Here is a 16,248-nt window from a genome sequence, read left to right on the forward strand (position 1 = left end):
TCTAATGTTTCCTAATGGTGGCTTGTTGAGTTAATAGTTAAATAACAGGCAGGATCATTGTCCTTGCCTTTCATTTGTCTGTGTGAGTAAAGCTGAACATATGTTGACACATCAAAGTCTTTAGATTTACCATCTGACCTTCTGGTGGAGTAAGATTACAGCAGCTGCGTGTTGGCTCTAGGAAAGCATTGCTTTACACTGAATATAAAGACTGTGTGCGTGTGTGCATCAGTGGGTAAAAGGCTCGTAACATGTAAAGGAAAGCACACATTGAAATAGTAAGCATGACATAGAGTTCCTTTTTTATTTTACTGACCAACAGGTTTTACAATAAAACTTTGGTTGTGTGACTCAATTGTGAGAATACAGTTCCTTCATTTAAATGTTTAGATTTAATATAGAAATGCATAAATGAGTACAAAAATAAAGCATTTGTATAATATTAATTGTACATGTGACAAGGAGATTAAAATGAATAGATAAATGGATCTCCAGGCTTTAACAGTTAAATGCAGCTACAAGTTCAATTATCAAAATGAACAGAACGCAAACAACATGATTAACATAAAAAAGACAAAAAGACAGATTTTAATGATCAGACTTAGTAAATGTTGTTAAAACATGAATACATCAGATATAAAGTGCATCGCTATCTGCATAACAGTCGTAGGTAGTCACATCTATGTACATCTATTCATTGTCAGTATACTTTTTCTACTGTGGCTCTCGGTATAACTTTGTGATTAACTACTGATGTTGTAACTTATTAAAATTGCAGTATATCATTCTTTGAAATGGACATTCATACTAAAGGTTTATTTCAATCAGAATTGACTGATTTGATAAGGCAGCTAACTGTGATTGGTGAGTGTCAACATTTGCTCTTAACATCTCTTGTTAAGTGACACAGCTTTATGATTCCAGTAAATTTCGACTCATTGGTCGCTCAATTAAAACGGGTTTGGGATCCAGATGTTCCGCTTTTCTCTTAGAGTGAAAAAAGCCGTGATGTTGGGGAACAAAGGTTCACATAATCACAGCCACAGAACAGCTCAGGAAATGCTCCAGCTCTTCTGGCATTCTAATTTCCATCACAAAAACATTGTAATAGCCATTTTTACTGGGATCTTTTATACATCTTACATTCAGTCTGGGGGTAACTGGCACCCATTGAAATTCCACAGTGCCAATTAACTTGAAACACGAAATACGACTTGGCAAAGTCAACGGCTCTGCATGTTTTTAGAACAGAAACGTTACACTGTTGTCAATGTTCTACAGTTTAAAATCAGAGATGATCAAGTGAAACAGATGCTAAGAATGAGATATCATCTGTATTCTGTTGTTTTAGCAGATGACTGGACTCTGATACATGCAAGTGGGATGTTGACTCATGTTTGTTGTGGAGAAAATCCTCCTGCTGACCATCACCTCTCTCCCTTTAACACTTTGACCCCTTTTTCTAAAATGACAGCGGCTTGAGGGATGTGAACATCTTTTTTAAAAAGTAGCTCTTTACTGTTGATGTCCATTAACAAAAAAATATCTACATTATAGTTCAAAAAACATACACTCACAGATATAATTGCACTTTGCACTAATAACGTCTATTATCTCTATAAGTTGTGAGGGGGGTGATGGTGAGGACTGCGACAAAGGTGGTGGATTGGCGTACACGATGAAGAGTTGTAGGTTAATTTCACGCAAAAGGCCGCAGCGTGGCAGCCGGCCGGGATAAGTGCTGTTCAACAGATGATCTCATATCACATGGTACTTAGCTGCAATACTTCAAACCCTCAGTGATGGCTCAGGAGGATCTCGGCAGGAGGTTTTACTTGCCCTGTTTGGATTTCTTCATCCTTGAAGAAAAAAAAGCAAATTCAATGTGAGTGTTACAGAACAACAGACAAAATGCCAAAATCGTATTTGCCGCAGAGGTTTCACGCAGGTGGTTGCTTACTTCTGACTTTTTCTAAAAATTCAGAATGTATTCAGTCCCAGCATTCTTACACCAAAACAGCTGCTTCAAGTTTACACGACCAAAATGTTTTTGAGCCACAATCAAGAGCTTATCATTCAGCCAAATGAAGTTGAATGTATTTGTGCATTCAGTTACGGATGGTTAATCAGTCCCCTTTTAGCCCCTTTTAGCCGTCTCTGACTCCAAAGTAAATTACTTGTTGACAGGGGGTGTTTTTCTTTGCAAGTAAAGATTTTTGTAAACTTTTGACTTCATTGTTGGCGACGGGAGAAAACTTGTTTTGAAAAATCGTATTCCTGAATATGTAATTTTGCAGTACGTTAATTTGCAGCATTTGCAGAGTGATATACACAAACCACAGCACGGCCGTGTATTAACAGTACAAACAACTGAACATGGGTGGGCAGTTTAATTGTTGACATTGGAATATTACTCTCTAAATGCTGAGCCACATTTCAACTGATGAAAAAGACAATCATGCTCTTATTTACCCGACTAACGAGTAGAATAACGCTTGACTCATCGCGTGCCTTTAGACACATTGTAAACAGGCTTGTCCCTGCAGTGTATGTGTAATTGGAAACACATTAGGTCTGATCACCGTCTACTCTCTTCGTGGGCTGTTTTGTCATGCAGAGGACCGTTAACACCTCGACGAGTCAAGGGCTCCACAATCATCCTTGAGACAGACAGTCTGACTGGGGGCGGGTATTGAGTGTGTACGTCAGAGGCTGGAGCATCAACAAGCTCGTTTGGGTCAGTGATTGCAGGAATCATTTAGTTTTCGTCTTGTGGAAAGGAAATTCCCTTATTGCTTCCCCAAACACGTACCTCCACACCACAGTGCAGAGTTTGCTCAATCCTCAGAAATATATGACTGCACAGAGTTCATGATGGCAACTTGATCCCTTCTGTAAACTTCATGGTGCCAGCGTTTTTAAGAAAAGCGTCTGCTTCCTCTGTTTAGCAAAATACTGATTCAAGTGTGGTATAAGTCCACAAACCTGTGGCTTGTGATGATTAGGGATGATCACAGAACAACGTAAGAGAAGATTAAACATGGTTTTATGGTTTTAAAGTGTGTGTAATATCCCACATCAAAACCCATCTCCACTCCCACTTGGTCATGTACCAGCATTTAGAAGCTGTCACTCCCACAACGATCTATTGATAGATGTCCAAATGCACATTTGCATTTCTTACTTTAAATTTCTATAGAGTGGAAGTGACTTTGTAGAGCTCCTGCAGAGTTCCGAGTTACAGGTTGATATGACAGCAGAACCCTGTATTGCAGCACACACACAATTCATTTAAAGCAGTCCGATTTGTCGCCACTTACTTGTGGATGGCATTCTTCAGGTACTGCTTCAGCCACCGGATCTCTGGATTCACACACACCTCTTTGTTTGTCTTCAGCTTGGCACTGATCAGAAAAGGGAAAAGAGTTCAGTATGATGTCATTAATGCCTCAGTTGAAGATGAAAGGGTGAGTTATGCAAACCTGTGACAACAGGTGTCTTGAAATTGTGTTATTAAACAGACTGAATTACCACTGCCGTGTCAGTTTGACACACACAGAGAGCTTTTTCACAGTGGTGACCAATCACTATTTCACTATACATCTGATGCTGCATCAGATATTGCACACTTGATTGAACACACTTAATGTGGCGTAAAGGTTTGAGTACATGGAGATCAATCCATCAACATGTGGCTACAAGCTACTTTCTAAATCCGGCATTAACCCTGCGGTTAATTACAGAATGGGTCAAGACTGGATCACATGTCTCTGTGTGGCAGATCATGCCTCCTTTGGCGCACACGTCCTGTTTTTGAGTAACAAAAACTCTTTTCCCTCTTCCAGACCTGCCGATTACCCCCCAACATTTAACTGTTCCTGAAGTTTTCATGTCTATTGAAACCAAATGCGCTGTTCTGCTCCACACTTTAATTTGTAAATGATGAGGCCGTAACAGTGAAGGAGATCAGGCCCAAAGCTTGTAAGTGCAGTACAAGGACACGACTGCTGCGTGAAAATAAAAAAACGAACCAAATTACAAAACCCACAATTATTGCTTTCCCGTTGAAAACAAAACTGCTTCCAGTTTCCCCCTCCCTTTTACTTTCCACTTCCTGTGGATGTGTCTGTGGGTCTGTTGTAAATGCTTTCTGTGCATGTGTGTGAAAGCGAGTGGCAGAGGGGCGTGTGTGTACACATGCATGCACAACTCTTTTCTCTGGCCTGTCGCCTCTCTGAGATTGATGGTGAGAAATGTCCAACAAGGAGGAAACCTGTCTGAATTTTTAAGACCAGGGTGGAAAACTGAAGACATAATCTGTGTCTGTGTGAGGGCGGGCATTACAAACAATACTCACATCACTTGGAAGGGGCAGTTTGGCGTGTGAATGAACCTGAGCTCTCGGATGTAGCCTCGTGGGAGGCTGTTGACTGTTGAACGACAGTAGCATCTCTCCACCAGGCTTATGGGCTTTGCTGAGAGAGAAGATGATATCAAAGACACATTTAAAGCCATGCATGTTTCAAAGAAAGCAATAAAACACACGATCAGATGAAGGCTATGATCTTCTGTGGAAGCTGGGATACTGAAAGATATATTTTGCTGGATATAAATAAGATTAAACGTGATCACAACAATTAAAAGAGCTGAAAATGATTCGCATGACAATCAAAATTTATGCATGCACACAGAGCAACACATATACAGATAAATGTCCATGCAAACAGCCCCTGTACTGTTCTGTACATCCATCCATTATCTTTACCCGTTCATAGGGTGGCAGGGAGATGACGACAACATTGACCAACATTTGATCAAAACTAAACATTTAAGCTTTAAAACATGTTTTGGCTTGCCCCCCAGAACACACAGAGGTAGGAGACATATCAGACCCATAAATACTCTCTTTCAGTCAAACACACGTGTACTGTGTGGTCCTTAAACTTCATGATGGATGAGAGTACTTTCCATTGCCGTTTTCAGGAAATTTTCACGGTTGATTAATGTGGAAAAATAAATAGGACTATGCTTGTTTTTTCGTGAAAATTACGTCATGAAATGTGTAAATAGAGTTGTGTTCTGATTGTGAATAATTTTTCCCCTTTATTGTGCACCATGAACGGAACAAAAAAATGGAATGAGATGAAAACAATAATTATTATTTTCTTGTCAGTAACTACTTTTAAAGGGAAACTGGGGAGGTCACAAACAGATGGCGAGAAGCACCGCTATAGATTAAGCTCTATGCTAATTGTTTTTTACACACGATCTCACGGTATTTCCATGATAAAAGGCGAAATACTTTCAAGTTGGATGACATGATGTCGCCATGTAGACCAGCATCGGCTTTGTCTTATAGCTGCCTCATTTGCGCGTAATTAAATGAAAACAAAGAGCAGAACAAATACACACGTTGATCGGTGATCCGACTGGATACTGCTAGAGAGCCACATGAGCAGCCTGTTGGTGCTTTACGCACACCGGAAAATGTACTTTGTCACTCCAAAACAAGGATGTATCCATTAATAACATTTACGGACTGGAGATAATATTTTCATTAAAATCACGAGGCTGACATTAATTTAGGCAACTTTTGCACTGTATGTAATTTAATTTTGGTATTTTAATTAAATCCGATACTTTGGATGATACTTTGGATCATGATTAACATAAACACAGAAAAGTAATTGCATAAGCCTACTGGGGTTATTTCTATAGTAAACACTATTATTTTAAGAAAATAACAATAATTGTGGAATGGAAAAGTACTGATTTAAACGTTCTTCTCCTGATGCACCGTTTTAGTTTTCTAAAAAAGAAACACTCCGTCCATCCTGGCAAATAATGGTTAAACAATCTCTACTAATTTGCAGACAATCATCACTTGCAACAACAACACAAATCTAAATAAAGCTGAACAGACAACGAACCAGCACATATGTTCATACCTTGTGATGGAGGCGCATATATCACCAACGTGAGCGCAGCCACGACTGCCAACAGCTTCATATCCATTCTGCTATGAAGCCACCGAGATCTGATCCTGGTCGGAGTAAAGTCCAGAAGAGATGTGACAGACGCGACTGTGCCGGAGTGTTAAATTATCCATCATTGTCAAGCCAGCTCAAAAACATGTTACTTCCGGTATTGTCTTTCAAAATAAAAGCATTACGCGGTACACGCTTCATCTTAACAATTGTCTTTCAAGTGAGATAATGTGTCACATTAAAACCAAAATAATAATGATTAAAAAAATGAAGTATAGCTGTATTCTTCACCATTTTTCAGCCATTGAGAACTCTGTTTTCACGACGTTTCTTTTAATACTTTTATTTTGTAGAAATGTTTCCGGTTTCATTGGAGAGCTGTCCAGAGATGTCCCCAAATTACGCACAGCGCTCATTAGACATCAAACCATCCCATACACACAGACTCACACACGCACACACACACAGAGACACGCACACAAATCACAATATATTGTAATTTAACAGTAGTGTATTAAGGATTATATTTGGCATGACCAGCAAACTCCAGAAGAAGTTAATATATGGTGTTCTTTATTTGTTTATAAATTTTTTAGAAGTTTATTTTCGGCATCTATCCGAAAACATCACATTTGCCCACCTTGCAAAGAATGCATTTTCTTCAGCTCAAAATGGTCCTTATGACTGTTGCTAATGCTCCAAAAGGAAACAGGAGACATTTTTTTGTGCATGTGTTTGTTTTTAGTCATGGTTTATCTTCTCATGGACTTCATTGGCTCAAATTAATTATAAGCTAAAAGTGTAACTGGAGATGACTCACTCCAGCGTAAAGTGTTCTGTTACATGGTTCCAATAAATACACAAGCGGAATATCGAAACAACACACACACACACGTACACACACACACACACACACACACACCCACCTACGCTGTTTGGAAAGGACCGAAACTCTTCTCAGCTGAAGTGAATCCATAAACAGTTGCCTTTATACAGCCGACTAAAAATGTTGAATCTGTTTGAGCACACATCCTCACTGTTGCGTTATAGTGTATTTAACGAGCTGCAGATGTGAAATCAGTTTCCAGACTTCTATCTTCCACAGAAAACACACCGGTGTATGTGTGTGCACGGGTGTAGTATAGTAAATGTGAACTTCTGGTGTGTGTGTGTGTGTGTGCGTGTGCGTGTGTGTGTGTGTGTATCAGAAGTTTATTCCTAAACTCTCAAATGAAAACGTGAGCTTTGTTTTTTGCTCTGATCGCACACTCCAAGGCTTTAAGACCTGAAATACTTTTGCTTGTTTAAACCAAATACAATCAACTGAACTAAATGCAACACCAAAATATAAATATCATCTGAAATCACTACTCTGCAGATAACAAACACTTATATTTAGTATATACACAGGCGTGTATACAGAGAGTGGGTTTTGCCACATTTTTTGTGAATCCCAGAGCGACATCAGAATCAGAATCAGAACCAGAATCAGAACCCTTTCTTGCCAATCTATGTTGCACATACAAGGAATTTGTCATGGCGGGTGGTGCATAAAATTAGACAATAACATTAAACAATCAACAACAATCAACAGTGCAAGAAATATAAACATATTAACATTTACAATAGAATATAGAATAAAGTGCACAGCAAACAGATAACAGTATTATAAACAAGTATGAAGTGTAATGTTAAAAGTGTTGAGTGTGTTTAAATAAAGAAACATAGGGACGTCCAGGGGAGTGACCGGTAGGAAATTGTCCCGGTGATGACAGAGTCAGTGGGTCCCGTGCTTTGTTAATGAGTCCGACTGCTGACGGGAAGAAACTGTTTGTGTGGCGTGAGGTCTTGGTCCTGATGGACCGCAGCCTCCTGCCAAAATGTGCATAAGTGGTTGGTATTATATTTTCTATTCCTCCTTTTTTTCCATTTATTGGCGACAGCTGTGGGAAAGCAAACCACCTGCTGACCGTGCACTTTATCATGAAAATGAGTGTAGAAAAAAGCAGTCCAAGCAGAATAACTGCTTTTTACTCTAAGCTTGTGATTTACTCATATAAGTACGAATCCTCCAGTTTATAGAAGTTATAAGCTCAATATCTGTCTTGTGCTCCACACGGTGCAGGCTGTCTGTGTTTTACATCTCATATTGTTGTTATAGATGATGCCATGGAGACTAGACAGACAGAATCAGCTGACATCTGAATGAACACATATTGACTTCTCTCACAGGCCACAAAAGCTAACTTCATGTGTGTGTGTGTGTGTGTGTGTGTGTGTGTGTGTGTGTGTGTGTGTGTGTGTGTGTGTGTGTGTGTGTGTGTGTGTGTGTGTGTGTGTGTGTGTGTGTGTGTGTGTGTGTGTGTGTGTGTGTGTGTGTGTGTGTGTGTGTGTGTGTGTGTGTGAAACTAAGAACGAAAAAGCGAGAAGAAGCCGACAGGAAAAGGGTGCTGTATGAAAGCCAGAGTATTTGAGTAAGGTTCTCTCAGCTTGGAGTGAAAGGTGACTTCAGAGGGTCTCAGATCAAAGTGCCCCGACCACACAGGATGCCTGACATGTCCTTACAATACCTCCTTCCCACTCGCTACTCTATTCCTTCCCAAACCTGTGTGAGCCTGCACAAACAACAAACATGTGCAGTGCGGTTTGCGTAAGCACAAATACAAATGGAAGTAATTTGTCTTGAACACACAAGGTTTAAATGGGGGCTAGTTTGTGACATGTCATGGGAGAAGTCCCAGCTCATCCAAGTATTTCAACATTTCTGCCGCAATCAGAGAGATTTACTTTCTTCTGCTGAGGTGAATGGACTGTAGTAGTGAGGTTACATAAGCAGATTTGGCAGCACATCCTCTTGCTCAATTGTTCTTTCCTGTGTTAACAAGCTCGGGATTTGCATCTTCCCGAAAATAACACTCAGTTCTTTTCTCACACTGAATCGATTAGAGAAATGGCCTTCTTTAAAACCAAAAATGAAAGTAAGTGTTGACACACACTCACATTTTAGTGTATTTTGGGGTCAGATGGAGACACTTTGAATGAAAATGTGTGTTTGCGTCATGTGTTTCCAGTGATTTAAGGTGATTTGGGCGTGTTGGACACTCACACCTTTGAGGCGTCTAATAATATTCGAATGAGTTAAGAAGAGACAAGAGAGTTCTGTGGCCCACCTGTCTGTCTTGGAGGTCCTCACTCCAGGTATCCATCTCTTTCTCATTTCTTTCGGCAGTCTCAAAGAACAGGGTAAGTACCTTTTTGACTTTTTTGAGTGTAAATCAAACGTCAGGTTTTTCTCTTTGTCTGAAGGCAAAGCAGGTGTCCTCAAGAGATTTTTAGAACTTGAAAAAACCGTGACAACATTTAGGACTTCCAAGTTTGATCAACTCTCTTTTATGTTGTCCTGTCTCTGTCTTTCTCTTTTTTCCTTTATCCACTGTTTCTTTTTGTTTTGGCAACAACAATGTATAAATGTCATGCCAATAAAGCAAACAAAGAAGACTGAAATTAATTAAAAAGTCTGTATCACAAGTCAGGTCACAAGCTCCTTACATGTCACCTTCAATTCCTTTCTAGTTCGTTTCTACACCTTTTTATAATTCTGTTAATTCTAAGATCTTGACAGTCTCATCATGATAACACTTTTACAAAGCTGTTTTTTAAAAGCTCACATTACATCATGCTGTTCAATAACAGTATGTGAATCTGCATGTTGTCGGTCATGAGTTAGTAAAAACATGAATCTGTCACATGCCAATAGATTGTTAAACATTCCTCAACTACCATTCACCTTTAAGAGAGACCACGTGACCCAGGAGGCAGGAGTATGGATGGCTGAACGTATTATGTTGACGTACCGGTAGCCCGTTTCCACAGATCAGACTTTGGTTTGAGAACGTACAGGCAACTGGCCCCAGTGGGGGATCTGCCACTGTTCCATTGAGTCTCTGAGAGGCTGAGGGCCTGCTGGCTGAGCCTTTGTCTGGTTTCCTCTACATCCTCCAGAGAGTCGCGAGCCCTGTGCCCTCACACCGCCATATGGACCACCTCAATGGCCTGTCAACAAAGTCCTTAGCCATAGATGTTGAATCAAAGAAGAAGCAATGTGTTGGACAATGGCTTTATAATCACTTGTAGGTTGTAGGCGTAACATGGCATACCGTGGCACAATTTCCCTTTTTTTCCAAGCAGAGAACAGATATTAGTTGCTTTCTTTTCAAGCAGGCTCTATCTCCAGACTTCCCTTGCTGCCCTTGCTAATTGGAGCTAAGATGTGGTATTAAGTTATGATCTTCTGTGTTGCCCTTCCAAACGGTTTACGAACCAAACATTTGTCATGCGTCACTGCTGTTGTCACATAAATGCATTAATCTAATTTTACGTTTTTGCAAAAGCTTGCACATCACCCAAGATCCTGTTTCTTGCACAGTATATCAATAACAACAGCAGAGTGAGTTACTTCTTGAGATACAGTGAATACAAGTTTACCTAATTTCCCTCAAAAAGAATCTAGTCACTTCAGACTAAACGTCAGTTGTGCTCGTTTTTTATGGTGTCAGCTGTGAGTTTATGCCAGAATGACCCATGAACTACAGCTGGTGTTGAGCTGGTAAGGTTGATGGTGGATCCATACCCACACCACACCTGGTGCTGTCCAGCCACGGGAACAAAAAAACCCTCAGCTGCTTCTTTAGTGTTGCCTGGGAGGAACCGAGTAGCAGCTCAGAGACACATTAAGGTTCATGGTAACACTGCTGAATCTGCTTTTTGAAGTCAAGACTGGTGATATACTGTTGTCATGCAGTTATGGGTTTTGTAAATCGGAGGAATGCTATATCATCTTGAGTAGGTTTTTCAACGGGCCATAGAGATCTGTGATGACTCTCACAACATTTAGAAAAGGTAGGTTATCAAATTGAGGCTCGGAGCATAAGTTTGCAGAAAATGTGCTGTTTTAGTCTGATCTGGAAAGCATATTGGTTTCTTTCTGTTCCTTTGTTAGTTTCTCAATTCTGCATAATCTAGACGCAGCGAACCATTAACTTGTGTATATATATATATATATATATATATATATTTCTTCATGTGTGTGTTACTATTTTACAACTGTACATAAACACACTCTAAATACCAGGACAGATTCACATATGCAAACACACTTTTTCTCACAAGCAAAAACTCCTGAAGTTTATTTTGTCACTGGAACTGAAAACCACAGCACAAACAATGTGCCTCAAGTTTTAGTTTTAACCACATGTTTAATCCTTGACAAAGGCACTGACATACAATCCGTTTCTCCACGTATAGCCCCTTTCTTTTCCCTCTTTCTTTTAGCCTCTTTGGCTCTTAGATTTGTCAAAGCATCCTCACACAGTTGATGTTTTTGGCTGTCCCATAAACCTGATCCATTTGTGTGATAAAAATACATAAAGACACATGGAGCCTGTTAATATTTCATTATTCATTCATTCATGTGTGTCACATAGCACTAGTGTGATCCGCTATATTGACCCTGTCTGTCATCAAGCTGGTATGTGGTCACGTTACTGAGTGCTGTGAGAGATGCTGAAACAGGTGAGAAAGTGCCAGAAACAGCTGAAAGACACTCACCACATAAATCACCACATACTGTTAAGTAGTTTAGGCTGAAACAAAACAAATAACAACTCTTGCTAGAAATAACATTGAATATAAAATGTGGGTTTTTTGGATTGTCTTAAAATTTGAATACTCGTAATATCTGACAGATGCAGTCTACAGCTGTAAAACTTGAGTTTTGCACCTGATAACAATATCGTTTTATCAGCTTATTACACTTGAAAGTGAACCCATAAAGAATCATTTCTGTAATCACTGCTTTTCCAATTCTTTATTGTTCATACTTTGCTCAAAAAAAGCATCTCGGCTATTTTTTCTGGCAGAAGGGACTAGCAGTACATGTTAATATAACAAAACGAATATACATGAACTGTCCAAGTCCATAACAAAACATTCAGCTATTTAAATTAAGCAGTATTCTTATTTTCCTGTGACAGTATGAGGCCATATCTTCATCCTCAGGCTTCCAGGCCGATGTATTTGCTTTTCAAAATTCATATCAGAGAGTCATCAAAGGCTAATGAGAAAGGTTGAGAAAAATGTTATTTGCCCCAAAAAGAAAACACAATTCTGATTACGGCATACGTGTTGTAAAAAACAGCCAAAACCGCAAATTGTCTATTCTGAAAATGACTACAGAAAAAGCTTCAAATGGAACAACAATTATAGTGTCCAGTCTCTGGTGCATGGATTTGCAAAGTGCACTGGACATATCATGTTTCCTAGACTGATCAATTATCTTGGAATCTTGTTGTAATTGTAAAGAAAGCACTTTCCCCACATCTTTCCCCTTTCCCTTTGCCAACCCCCTCTTGAGTCAACCCCCCAGGTTTTTCTATTCTCAGTCCTCCGCTGAGCCGTAACACCCCGGCTGCTGTCTCTTTACTGCTTTCCATGGCCAGGTCACTACATAAACTCTTAAAGAGCATTTAAAGACAGAGTTAAAGCTACAGCTGTCAATCACAATGATAGAGCGACATAAATGTGACTTAACGTGTGTCATTTTTACGTGCCCTCTGGAACATAGCAGGCTATAATAGTAGGCAGCTTACAACTCCGTGTGCTTGGGCACAGGTCTGTAACTGCAATCAAAGGCATATTAATCAGAGTGAGGAAACGGTACCAGCAGAGACAGAGTATCTTGTCCTCTTTCACATAGACCAATACAAGATATTGTTACACGCTATTCATCCTGCATGGCGCCTTTGAAGTGATTCCCCAGCTGGGACATAGCGGGTGATTTTTCACAAAGGAATAAATGAACATGAAGGGGATTATGTGTGACTGCAAAGTTGCACGCACACTGATACACAATCTGATGTGTCTATTCAAACAAACACACACAGAAAGACACAAAAACACACATGGATGTATGTTAAGATGTAGAAATGACTTTCATGGGGCACAAATACACTACTTTTGGAAACTAAATAGTAGAGTTGTGAGTGTGTGTGTGTGTGTGTGTGTGTGTGTGTGTGTGTGTGTGTGTGTGTGTGTGTGTGTGTGTGTGTGTGTGTGTGTGTGTGTGTGTGTGTGCAACGTGTGTTGACATTGTGGTTGGATGGCCTGGAGTTATTTGCCTCCTCTATTCTTAATGGGCCGTGTGATCCTTGGGGCCTCCAATAGGCTCGCTATCAGCAACATATGCACGTCACCAATGATCTCCAAGGAGCAGAGTGGATGACAAACGAGTATGAGATGTTGGAAAAGACTGGCAGGAGAGAGAGGAAACAGGAAGCAGAGTCACTGACAGGTAAGGAGAGAGGACACGAGGAGAGGTACAGATGATGTAGAGGAAAGACAAAGTAACAAGAGGTGAGGGAGAAAAATGAGCAGCAGCTAAAGCTCTGTTTCCAGAGCTGGCTTTGATTAGTGCTTCTAACCACGCTCTGGTCCTCATTAACTCACGACAGCGTGGAGGTGTAGCAGAAAGAGAGAGACTCTCTCTGGGAAGCTAGACTATGAAGAGTGAGTCAAAGACCTGTCCCGCTCTAAATTCCCCCTTCAAGGTAGGGTTACCATAATTCAACAACAGCTTCAGATGTTGTAGGTGTTTCCTCTCTGGGATTCACGCCATTTACTGGTGTAAAATATGTGTTAGAATAAAGTGATCTTGACGTCAGCTTTGAAAAGTGTCAGTGTCTTCATCAATGAGGCAAAGCTGCAGGAACATGGTGGGGATATCTTTATTCTCTCAGTTTAGCGCTCAATTGTAAACACGGGAATATTTAGATTACATTACTTTTTACCATGTTAGCTGCATGACACATGGATGGTAATGTTGTCCAGACTGAAATAGCTATGATTGCCAGTACATTTGTCATGGTCCCCAGAGGATCAATCCTAGTGATTTTGGTGATACCCTGACTTCCTGTAGCGGTGAACACCATGAGGTTGACAGTCATAGTCTTGTTATGTAACTTCAGGGTCCATTGCAAAGTTACTGGATTTGATTCGATGATGAGATGATATTATTAAATATATTATAGTTTTATTTGAATGTCTTAGAAGAAAGCCAAACAGAAATAAGGCACAGATATTAGCTGTGTAGTTTACAGAAAGTTAATGCTCAACAGAAGCATGATACTGTTCCTCCATAAACACACACAAACTACCGAAGCATTTTCTATAGAAACAGAAGAAATTAAAGACAAGACATCTTATGTTCGGTCCGATAGAGTAGGCTACATACATGAAGTGCAATTATGGGTGGTCTTTGAAGTTGCCACATCAACAACTACTTAGTGCTCTTTTCAACTTGCTCCGCATGAGGCCTGACCACTTGCAGAAGCCTGACCAAGGTTTTATGCATAAACCTGTCACACACACACACACACACACTCTGTTCTTATATGCAAGTGTTGCTAAACACTGTGATGAAGTGCAAGAGAAACCATTACATTTTCATTGGTAGCTAATTTGTTACTGTTGCAGGAATAGCTAAAGGACTACAGGCTTAGAAGATCCTACATCACTCTTGAATGAAAACAGAAAAGAATGACTCTCAAGTGGTGGTGAAATGAGATCTGTTTGTCCCGTACTTCAGATGACAAAATTCAGATGACAGATGCTTGACAAAATTATGCTTGTAACTTTCCAAACCTAAAGTGGGCCCATTCCAACAACCTCTAATGTCTCTGGTGTTATGCTCAGTCTTTGCCAAACTACAGTGATGGGTGATTTTTCACGGGGGGGGGGGGGGAAGACGTGGAACAATACAGTGAGTTTCACAGGGTTCAGCAGCTCATTTACAAGTTTACATCCTCTCCTCTTTTCCACATCCATCTTCTCCTGCGACAATGTCGTCACACTCCTGTCATGTCCTTTTCACCGCACAGAGCTGAGGGATGGTCGTTCTCATTGCAAAGGATTTACAAATGTTCCCATCTGTGAAAAATAAAATAAATGAATTCATTAAATGCACTTTGTGTGCGCTCATATCTGTGTGCAGAGTTGAATTTTCCATCCTGACGATGAATGTCTGAGCATGAAAATGAAATGTTTTTAATTCTAATCTAAGTCAGAGTTGTGATTTGGTTTTTGGGGTTAAGTTTAAAATAATTATTACTTTTAAACGATGGTGTAGATAATTAGCTTCTGCTGTTTTGGCCGTGTTCCACATGAAGCCAACTTTCTTTCGCCTTCGGCTCCCTCTTTGACGAGTTATTTCTACCTCTACTGACATGGTGTTCTGCTTCTGTTGCACGACAACTATTTGATCAAGGTTCTCAATGTAGCATTGCCAAAGTTATCGTTAGCCTTGAGATACAGGGACTATCTAATATAAATCTGTATTACTTGCAGAAAGAAAGAGAGAGAGCAAAGTTTTACCAGCAAGGTTTAAATATCTGTGTCTGTTTGTCACAAGGCCCATTCCGTTTAGCCATGGTCCTTACCATTTGTTAGTGATAATGCTCCATCCCAGCATTTTCCAACCACAGATTAACTCAAAGAAGAGGAAAGGGAAGAGACTTTTCATGTGTATTTGAGTGTTTATGGATGGAAAACGTTTTGGAAATAATCTGTAAAGGCTAGTGTGGACACAAAACCTTTAAGACATTTACTCCTTTTAGAAGAAACTTGTGTCCACACTAATATAGGCATGGCCAATGGTTCGACAGTTTAAGAAACGGGTATTGATGAGGATTACAGTTAGCCGTTGGGAGAGGAATGTAACCAATACAGATTTATATTAACAGTGAAGGAAAAATATGTTTTATGTTAGCTTAATATAGTTGGTAAAATACATTTAACGAGACACATTTTTAGAATCGTTTATATATTTAACACAAGCATTTCTTTATAAGTATCAGTGTGTCAGTGAAGGCGGTTCCCAGTGGCCTCGTCTCTGGACCTTAACAGGACTGTTAACCCCAGACTCCCCACACAAAAGCAGCTTTGTGTCTGAGAGCTGTGTGTGCAGTGAAAAGGTTTCAAGAGGTGAATGTGAAATAAGGTTTTCTCTTTTCTTCTTTTGCAACCATTTCTTTCACTTCCTCGCTTTACAAATGCATGGATGCCATTAACAGGCAATCAAGACCATTGAAGAGGTATATAATGGTCAAGAAGCTGTGAAAATCCGCTGTTCAGATGTTGGCTGGCCGTTGAAATCTGAGCTTGCTTTGACTGGAACTGTATGTCCGTCTGTGGGTCTTTGTGGCAGCTA

General features: G+C 40.0%; 1 protein-coding gene across 1 annotated transcript; it reads right to left on the minus strand.

The window, feature by feature from the left end:
* Window positions 1-292: 292 nt before the first annotated feature.
* cxcl12a (chemokine (C-X-C motif) ligand 12a (stromal cell-derived factor 1)) lies at window positions 293-6,055 on the minus strand. The gene is made up of 4 exons (XM_079279987.1): window positions 5,949-6,055; window positions 4,358-4,475; window positions 3,321-3,404; window positions 293-1,859 (listed from the first exon to the last, which is right to left on the minus strand). The coding sequence occupies exons 1-4, from the start codon at window positions 6,013-6,015 to the stop codon at window positions 1,832-1,834; spliced, it is 297 nt and encodes a 98-aa protein (XP_079136113.1). The 5' UTR covers window positions 6,016-6,055; the 3' UTR covers window positions 293-1,831.
* Window positions 6,056-16,248: the final 10,193 nt, after the last annotated feature.

This window comes from Melanostigma gelatinosum (genome assembly GCF_949748355.1).
Source record: "Melanostigma gelatinosum genome assembly, chromosome: 12".
NCBI lineage: Eukaryota > Metazoa > Chordata > Actinopteri > Perciformes > Zoarcidae > Melanostigma > Melanostigma gelatinosum.